This window comes from Anneissia japonica, unplaced genomic scaffold (genome assembly GCF_011630105.1).
Source record: "Anneissia japonica isolate Jap-2015-1 unplaced genomic scaffold, ASM1163010v1 scaffold287686_len19637_cov131, whole genome shotgun sequence".
In the NCBI taxonomy this organism is placed as follows: domain Eukaryota; kingdom Metazoa; phylum Echinodermata; class Crinoidea; order Comatulida; family Comatulidae; genus Anneissia; species Anneissia japonica.
Window position 1 is genome coordinate 689 of NW_022752780.1, and position 10,734 is coordinate 11,422.

The 10,734-nt window shown below is 34.2% G+C and overlaps 1 protein-coding gene across 1 annotated transcript; it reads right to left on the reverse strand.

Annotated features, from left to right (window-relative positions):
* Positions 1-234: 234 nt before the first annotated feature.
* LOC117122358 (retinoschisin-like) lies at positions 235-3,443 on the reverse strand (the record flags this gene model as incomplete). The annotated part of the gene is made up of 2 exons (XM_033267914.1): positions 3,383-3,443; positions 235-551 (listed from the first exon to the last, which is right to left on the reverse strand). Coding segments are annotated over exons 1-2 (378 nt in total), but the record flags the coding sequence as incomplete, so codon positions are not given.
* Between the last annotated feature and the right edge of the window lie 7,291 nt (positions 3,444-10,734).

The window sequence follows — 10,734 nt, forward strand, 5'->3', positions numbered from 1 at the left end:
ATTTAACAGATGCATTATTACAGCATATGTTAGGCTTATATAGTCCATTTGTAGATTTAAATTAATTGTATTCTTAAATTAATCAGTAGATTGATAAGGTTTTGATATTATTAATATGTAGGCCTATAGACTCATATTATTTTTTTATGAAATAGTTACCAATAATATTTGATAATTCAGTTAACACCAATGTATACCCTCAAGAATGAATATGTTTATGGTATAAAAACTTACTGCAACTTGACCATTGGCGTCCAGGATTTCTTCAAAGTTGCCACTAGTACTGTAAAGAACTTCATATGACGTCACCCACTGATCTGCATCCTGTCGACCTTGTGTAATCAGTCTGGTGACTTTCAACAAAGAACCTAGGTCGGCTTGAATCCATTGATTTTGGTCTCGGAAATTAGCCACCCATGATCCAATACCAATGCCGGACTCAAGTACAGTGTTCAGTCTTCCACGATCAGCTCTATGGTAATTGTTGTATTCAGAAGATGCTGTCAGTTGAATTGTTCTGTCTTCTATTCCAAGAGGGTGAACGCAAGGCTCTACGAATAATGAAGTTATGTTGCAATTCGAATTGAAATCTACGTTTCCCTACTCAGCGTTTTTTTTTTTTTTTTTTTTTTTGATTCAATACTTAAAATATTTGGCCAATTATGAGTTATTGTTAACGGTAATTCATAATAGTAAATTCCTAATACTGCGTTCGGTGTTATTCACGATTCAAGTTTTCTCTATTGTCGATGTCATGTCCCGATGTATTTTAATTATTTTCCTCACTAAAATAAAACTAGATTCAAATATAATGAAATACATACAAAAATAATGCTGTGGTTGCACAAAAACAGTATGGCATGTTTTATCTTTTAAAATGATTAACCATGAATTAGCATACAAACTATGAGCATAATGATTTTTTTAATTTTATTTAGAGATTAAACCTTTTTTAACATACATTTCTGTCTGGTTCACTCATTCTCTTAAAAAAATAGAATAACACACATAAATAGATCTGTGTCATTTTAAGGATATTCCCCGCACTATTCAAATCGTAACGGTAACCAATGCCGGGCTCATATACAGTATTCCGCCTCCCGCGATATTGGTCTATGGCTGTTGTCACATTCAATTGATGCTGTCAGTTGACTTGGAGGAATTGTTCCGTTTTCTACCCCAAAAGGGTGAACGCAAGGATCTAAAATATTGATGTTGACTTATTATGTTTTAATTCAAATTTAAATCTACGCTTTCCTGTCAGATTCAACCCTTGAAATATTATGCATATGGACTTACTGTTAACCGTAATTAATTACTGCGTTCTGTGTTATTCAATATTCTAAATTCCAATATAATTGTCAATATCATAACCTGATTTATTAAAATTCTTCTCCTCATAGATATAAAACAAGAATAAAAATTACAATTATAAAAATAATAAAATATTATTTGAAATAAAAAAGAAATATAATTAACCGTGCAATGCTTTTAAGTTACATGAGTTGTGAATAATGGTAAATAATATTTAAAATAATGTTTTGATTGTTCATAGATAAAAATAATAATAATAATAATAATATTAATAATAATAATAATAATAATAATAATAATAATAATAATAATAATAATAATAATGTACGTCATGGTGTCGTCACGAATAAGCGTTTTGGAAAAAAATATTGGAACTATAGAGGGCGCTACATTACCATGAGATAAGATGTAGCAGAATGATTCCTCGCTACACTAGCGAATTTGTCGATAAAGGAATTCGTGTAGTATATCAGATATTACTGAAAATATCTTTAAACAAACAGCGCCACAACATAAGTTGGTGTACTTAACTATGGAAAGTTAAATTTAATCGTCTCGCAACGCCTGATATCCATCATTTAGATTTCAAGGTTGCTTTTTTGTTTTTTTTTGTTTTTTAAAATAAATACATAAATAAAATAATAAAAATAAATAAATAGGCATCAATCTTCATACTCGGAATTAAGTAATTTTTTTCAGTTTTGAAACAAATACATTCCTCGAGGTAGTCTCTCTTAACTTAACTGGTATTGTATTCCATAGTTTAGCACCCATATAAGAAATTCTAAATTTACCTAAATTAGTTCGGCATTTTGATATGGCTAAATTATATTCGTAATTAAACCTTGTTGCATAACTATGACAAATATTTTAAAAATAATAAGATAAACTATGTGGTAATCTGTTATTAAATAAGTCTGATATAAAATTCAAATTGTATAATTTATGAAGCTTAAATACGTCTAAAATGTTAAGTTTTTTAAATAAAGGTAGAGAATGACCCCTAAATTTAGAAAAAGTAATACATCTGGCACACATTTTTTGAGTGAGTAATAAAGGTTTTAAATGCGATTCGTAGGTGCTGCCCCATACCTCAATACCAAAAATCAAGTTGGGTAAAATAAAAGAATTGTAAAGCATAACCAATGTTTCCTCAGGGACACAGTGCCGTAACATAAATAAAAAACCAGCTCTCTTTTTTATTTTATTGTTTAAATCAGATATATGTTCTTTGAAACTAAGGTATTTATCGAGTTTAACGCCAACAAAATAAACAGATTTACATTCAGAAATTAAGCTTGTATTAATCCTAATGGAGCCAAAAGTTGTAACAACTTCATTTTTTGACTGAAAGATTATATAATTAGTTTTATCGGCATTTATTGTTAATTTATTGGCGTTGCACCACTCAATGACTTTTTTAAACTGACAATTAACCTCATTGAGATCTAATATATTCCCGGAAAATGATTTAAATAAGTTTGTATCGTCGGCAAACGACCTGAAATCAAAAAAATTTGAAGAGCTTGGTAAATCATTTATATAAATTAAAAACATAACTACTCCCAGTACTGATCCCTGAGGAACACCACAATGTATATGTAATTTATTTGAGACACACCCACCAGAGGAAACAAACTGAAACCTGTTGCTGAGATAATCAGAAATCCAAAATAGAGGTGGTCCCCTTACCCCGTAATGCTGTAACTTTGAAATTAAAATATCATGATTAATTGTGTCAAATGCTTTCTTAAAGTCAACAAAAATACCAAGGGCCACTTTTGAATTATCACATTGAAATAATATTATGAAAATACAAATATTACAAAATGATTCGCAACTTCATAACTTTCTCTGTTATTTTCAAAGTGAGATATTTCTAAAGCAAACTCACTGGCAGCTGAATATATAACCAATGCTATTTTTTTTTTCGAAGACAGAAATAAACATTAGAGTCATGCTTGTCAGTTAAAGTCGCTGTTAATATATCAAATAAAAAGAAAATATTTAGATATGATCTATTCTATAATACGTGTTCGTAGTTGGTATTTCTAAATGAAATACTCACCTGCAAATGAACATCTAAGCAATGTAATGATACCAAACAATGAGAGAAACGTACGATACATGTTGGTCGGTTAATAATATACGCAATGCCTAATCGCTGTTAATATAATAATAATAATTGCCCGTTAAGTATTGATTTCCTGCGCACTAACACGAGTGAGTTGGCATTTAAATGGATTGCCGTATACCCTAACTTCTTTCAGCTATCTATTGCATTTAATTTTTGTTCACTGTCAGTAACTAGGACACTAGTAATGGCGATTCAGACGATAATATTAAGAAAATACCGAATTTAAGCTTACACAATGATTCGCAACTTCATAACTTTATTTGTTATTTTCAAAGTGAGATATTTCTAAAGCAAACTCACTCGCAGCTGCATATATAACGAATGTTATTTTTTTCGAAGACAGAAATAAACATTAGAGTCATGCTTGTCAGTTAAAGTCGCTGTTAATATATCAAATAAAAAGAAAATATTTAGATATGATCTATTCTATAATACGTGTTCGTAGTTGGTATTTCTAAATGAAATACTCACCTGCAAATGAACATCTAAGCAATGTAATGATACCAAACAATGAGAGAAACGTACGATACTTATTTGTCGGTTAATAATATACGCAATTCCTAATCGCTGTTAATATAATAATAAGAACAAAGCAAACATGTATGTTTATAGACTCACCAAACCTGATCAATAATTGTTTGTAGTTAATATATCAAATAAAAAGAAAATATTTAGATATGATCTATTCTATAATACGTGTTCGTAGTTGGTATTTCTAAATGAAATACTCACCTGCAAATGAACATCTAAGCAATGTAATGATACCAAACAATGAGAGAAACGTACGATACATATTTGTCGGTTAATAATATACGCAATGCCTAATCGCTGTTAATATAATAATAACTGCCCGTTAAGTATTGATTTCCTGCGCACTAACACGAGTGAGTTGGCATTTAAATTAATTGCCGTATACCCTAACTTCTTTCAGCTATCTATTGCATTTAATTTTTGTTCACTGTAACTAGGACACTAGTAATGGCAATTCAGACGATAATATTAAGAAAATACCGAATTTAAGCTTACACAATGATTCGCAACTTCATAACTTTATTTGTTTTTTTCAAAGTGAGATATTTCTAAAGCAAACTCACTGGCAGCTGCATATATAACGAATGTTATTTTTTTCGAAGACAGAAATAAACATTAGAGTCATGCTTGTCAGTTAAAGTCGCTGTTAATATATAAAATAAAAAGAAAATATTTAGATATGATCTATTCTATAATACGTGTTCGTAGTTGGTATTTCTAAATGAAATACTCACCTGCAAATGAACATCTAAGCAATGTAATGATACCAAACAATGAGAGAAACGTACGATACATATTTGTCGGTTAATAATATACGCAATGCCTAATCGCTGTTAATATAATAATAAAAACAAAGCAAACTTGTATGTTTATAGACTCACCAAACCTGATCAATAATTGTTTGTATGTACAGTACTGGGATGGGAAAACTAAGCCTATTTTTTTTTTGTTCCGACTGCCCGACGAGCTTTGGCCGATTAAGTGGGGGGGGGGGGTTAAGACCACTCCCCCGCCCCCGGTGGCGCCGCCCCTGATCTGATGTACAAGAGAGTGATGAGGTAATACTTAAATTAAAACAGAAACCAAACAAATTATGTTCTAAATTTTAAGAAAAACCATATGATGTTATCAATAGAAAATGAAGTGCTGTTATTTTGAAAAAAATACTAAGACTGTGTAACCAAAATGAGATTTTTTTCTCAAGTTAAAATATTGATTAAAGCCGACACTCAAGAACAAAGTAAAGTTGTAAATAATTTTATAATGTTGTTCCTATTGCTGTTGTCGTTTTTATTACATTATGAATAGCCCTACTATTGTAGTCAATCATGACTCCAAACAACAATTCTGGTTCGATTAGGGTTAATCGATATAGTTTTTTTTTTATTTAGATCGATCCAGTCGATCATTACGCTTGTATTTGAAAACTCACTTCTATTAATAATATTATCTTCCATAATTGAAAATGTTGATAATATAGCGTAGAGCATGAGCCAAAGGTGAAACAGGGCTGGTCCAAGGACTGGTCCCTCTTAAAGGCCAATCTTAGAGTTATCATCAACTATGCCATCTGGTGTATCATGTTATATTTTAAGTAATGAATAATTACATTAGACTTAGGCCATAAGTTAAGCCTACAAAGTATAATACTTGACGACAAACCTGTGTTTGGGATGGCAGTTGGGTAATATAATATTGCAGTTTCCTTCCCGAGGCCTATAAAAGAAGTTTGGCTATAACATTTTTTTCCATAACGTAAAACTTGCGAATCAACCCGGTTAAAATGTACAATGAATTTAATTATTTACAATACAGCATAATCATTATTTCTTTATGCATGTGCCTGTGACCTTTACAAATCCTTATTTTTAATGGGTTCCCCCCTCCCCCCATTTTTTAAAAATCTCTTTATAAAAGCGAATATTCCAATCAGATTGTCACTGAGATAATGTGTCGAAGATGCTTGTTTGGAAATGTAAAATTTATATTTTTTTTACTGCCAATACATTATTTGAATAAACCTTTTTCGAACTGAATTGAAATCCCTAACTGCACACAATATTTTAGAATAGACCTAATACTGTAGTTATTTCTGTAACTTTTTCAAATAATTTCAATGATTTTTTCCTATCTGAACTGTATATTTACGGGCAGAACATCTAAGCAATGTAATTGCTGCAGATCACCAAGATAAGCGTTCGAACCATAGTTTGGAAGTAATATCGTAATATTAATGTAAAATCGTGCGGTACAGCACGGTTTGAAAAGAAACCAGAACCCTGTGGGTGTGTACGTTCCTTTGTACGCAAAAACTAAACATAAATTTGGGAATAGCGATAATTAATAGTCACCAAATTCATTCATTGCATTTTACCAAATTTGAAACTAATTGGACTTGCTAATTTTTAGAGTAAAGCAACACCTAATGAGCAAGTATACAAGAAACTAGATCTCGAAATGATGCATTGCATTGTTTAGCGTCACATCTCCAAAAAAGTTTAAAAAAATCGGGGGGGGGGGTGGTTAATCTTACTTTTCCGCAGATCAATATTCTTTCTGCACGCATCCTAATAAAACTTTTTAACTAAAATATGACTCTTTAAATGAATTACTTAATCACAAATTTAACATAGATAAAACATTTATTAACAACAAAAAGTTGAGCACTATATGCCAAAGAAAAATACACTACAAAATAAACTTGGTTTAGGCCTAATGTATATTTGTCAGTGACGTAGATTGTGACTGTTTCTTAACGGCAAAACAATAGTGTAAGTGGTTTCACGAATACAAAAAAATTCAACTCTATAATCTCGATTCCGATCACTTTTATTACTACACTTGTTCTAACAACGATAACAGTAGCACTCACCACTTTATTCCTCAACATAATCAGGCATAGAAAAGAATGTTGCATAAATTAACATAAAAATGCCCAAATTAAAACCCAGCGGGCGAAAACAAATAAAGCAATGAGTAAACTCCAGAGGGCGGAAAAAATAAAGCAGTGAATAAGAAGCAAATAACAAAAAAGTATAAAAATACGAAAACTCTCAAAACCATTCTCCCCACCATCGATATGCTATGTCTTATCGATCCAAACGAATTTTGATCCAAATGCTTCATTGTTATAGTTTTTTTTTTTCCTTTTTTTTTTTAATTTATTTTATTTTATTTATTTATTTATTTATTTTTTTTTTTTCTATTCTATTTATTTATTTCTTTTCCGTCTTGGTACTTATAATTATGAATGCAGATCATAATTCAATTATTAAATATTTTGTGTTACGCACAAGATTCATCAATAGTTTAAATTTTAGCATTTTTAGGTACAATTATTATGTAGTGTTGTATATTCATAACCAATGTTGTTTTTCTTGCAGTTCCCAGAAGTAAAAGTCATGTGTACAGCTATATAGGCCTATACAAAACCTCTCCTACATATATATAAACCATAGGCCTACCTTTCAACATCTGTCTCTTATACACATCTAGATGTGTATAAGAGACAAGGCCTACATCGCGGTCGAATTTGTTCGGGGAGGCCTAAACGATCCTGCCTAGACCTAAGCCTACACCAACTGCCGCCGAGCACGTTTCCCACTGGACCTCGTCGTGTAGGCCTAGGCCAGCACAGGCCTGGATTTGCCTGTTTGAAAAACGCTTCAAAACGTCAGATAACGAAACATTTTGCTCAATATGCACTTTCATACGGAAAGACTCCCGTCCATTCCTATCTCTTATTAACTTCTGTAGACCTTTGCTACCGATTGAGTATAGTAAAACAGCATTTGACTGTTGCAGATGGTTTTCCCTATGGCAATATAACGTTGGTGGTGCGCTTTATGATTGAAAAATAAAAAAAATACGAAAACGATCGTTTTTTCGGTAATTTTTTCGGCATTTGCGCCAGTGGTGGCGCCAGGACCTGCCCGACGGAGGGGCTAACGGCCCCGACGGGGGCTAGTGGAGCGAATCGAGTCTCATTTGGCTGGGGTCGGGGGAACCGCCTAGGGCCCCCGGTGGGGGTCAAGGGGCGAAGCCCCCTGGAAGCCACGGATATTTGATGAATTATGGTGAATTTTTATTACTTATTTGATAGGCATCGAGTTACTATAATATGACTTCATGTAGGTTATGCTTTCTAATGTTGAAATCAGCTTCCAAAACCAAAACATTTTGAATAAAGCAAGAAACAAAGAGTATGCAATGTAACCATCTAATTTATTTTCAAATCCCCATTTTTGAAAGTGAAATTCTATATTTTGGAAATTTTGCATGAAATCTGTCAACCATGCTGTCATGGTCGAGGTTGCTTCACCTATCACGATGTATTCCAACCATCATGAGGCTATCTAAATGAGCATTTGTCATAACAGAACGCAAATTATTTTTAATTAGTCTCATTGAATTATTATTATTATTATTATTGTTATTGTTGTTGTTGTTGATGAAAAGTTAACACAAACAATATGGTGGCTAAACGAATATTACATGTAAATATTGTTTTTTGTTTGTTTGTTCCCCGAAAAAAATTATCGTCTTCCCCGACGGGGGGAGGGGGGGGGCTATATCCCTCCAGCCCCCCCCCCCCACTGGCGCCACCACTGATTTGCGGGTCGAATAAGACGGTTTTTTTGGCATATGAAAAATCAGAAGCAAGCCAAAAATATTTCTTTTACTTTATTATTGACAAATTAACCATATAAGTCAGCCTAAATAGGAAAGGCCCATTGCGTTCTCTCTGATGATGGGACCTCGCAGCCTGCCTAGGCCTAGCTACTGGCGTCGCGAAAGAAAGAACTGCCGAGTGACTCCCTTCTATACGTTTGTTTGACAATAATGGTATGGATTGTATGTTTGTAGGGTTACCTGTAATTTCATCCGAAAGCTCATTGATATATGACATACATAACTGAGTAGGACCTACTGACTATGTTTCTTGCCCTAAACCAATGCCCCCCCCCCCACTATCTGTTGCATCTGAGGCATTTAAACTACATTGCGACGCATCATTCTTCCCATAACCTTGGGGATGCACCTGTTTACTGACATTAGTATCTGGTACCCCATATATATCATCTTTATTTGATAAACAAATGAATTTACCAACCCTAGCCCCTGTCTCTTATACACATCTAGATGTGTATAAGAGACAGCCACTGGACCTCGTCGTGTAGGCCTAGGCCAGCACAGGCCTGGATTTGCCTGTTTGAAAAACGCTTCAAAACGTCAGATAACGAAACATTTTGCTCAATATGCACTTTCATACGGAAAGACTCCCGTCCATTCCTATCTCTTATTAACTTCTGTAGACCTTTGCTAGCAATGAAGTAGCAATATAGCATTTTTGCCGACTGTCGCAAATGCATTAGCCAAAGAGTATATAACTGCAAGAGGTCTCACTGCCGGGGATTCTTTGAAACGCAATCCTATTTCAAAAAGTACTACTCAAAAGGGACGTGGCCTTAACTTACGCACTATGATCGAACGTGTGCTGTGTGCACGTTCCATTGCCTGCATACAAAATAATGGCAATGGGACCTCTTGCAGTTTTTTTAAACCCTTTGCTTTTGCCTATGCTTTTTTGGTGGCACGCTTTGATGATTGAAAAATTAAAAAATACGAAAACAATCGTTTTTTTGGGTTATTTTTCGGCATTTGCGGGTATTTGGCATATGAAAAATCAGAAGCGGGCCAAAGTCAGAGTTGGGCAGTGACGCTAAACAAGTATATGCATATATTTATATATATATATATCTGTCTCTTATACACATCTGGATGTGATAAGAGACAGCATTCAATGAATCGAATTGACTGAGAACATACAATAAATACAAAGTGTCCCATAGGCCTACATCGAGGTTGAATTTGTTCGGGAGTCCTAAACGATCCTGCCTAGACCTAAGCCTACACCAACTGCCGCCGAGCACGTTTCCCACTGGACCTCGTCGTGTAGGCATAGGCCTGGATTTGCCTGTTTGAAAAAACGCTTCAAAATGTCAGATAACGAGACATTTTGCTCAATATGCACTTTCTTACGGAAAGACTCCCGTCCATTCCTATCTCTTATTAACTTCTGTAGACCTTTGCTACCGATTAAGTATTTTCCCTATGGCAATATAACGTTGGTGGCTTGCTTTATTATTGAAAAATAAAAAAAATACGAAAACGATCGTTTTTTCGGTAGTTTTTTCGGCATTTGCGGCAGTGATGGCGCCAGGACCTGCCCGACGGAGGGGCTAATGGCCCCGACGGGAGGCTAGTGGATCGAATCGAGTCTCATTTGGCTTGGGTCGGGAGGCCGCCTAGGGCCCCCGGTGGGGGTCAAGGGGGCGAAGCCCCCTGGAAGCCACGGATATTTGATGAATTATGGCGAATTTTTATTACTTATTTGATAGGCATCGAGTTACTATATGACTTCATGATATATAAGAATACTAGATCGCTAACCGCAATGTATTCGGTATTCGAAATACGCAGAACTGTGTGTGTGTACCATCCAAGATGGCTGCCATAAATTTAGCCAATCAAATTTCGCTAAGCACCATCGTTTGCAATTGCGCCCTCAATTTACTCAGAAAGTTCAGTACAGCTAGTTACCATAGAGCTATTAAACAACTAGAGTGCTGACAAGATGGCGAAGCAATGCAGAGTTGTGTATGTGTACTATCTAAGATGACCGCCGTAGGAAAGCGCCACCTTCAGGCTTAGTATACATATTACCATAATACACCCATACACCGCAACGC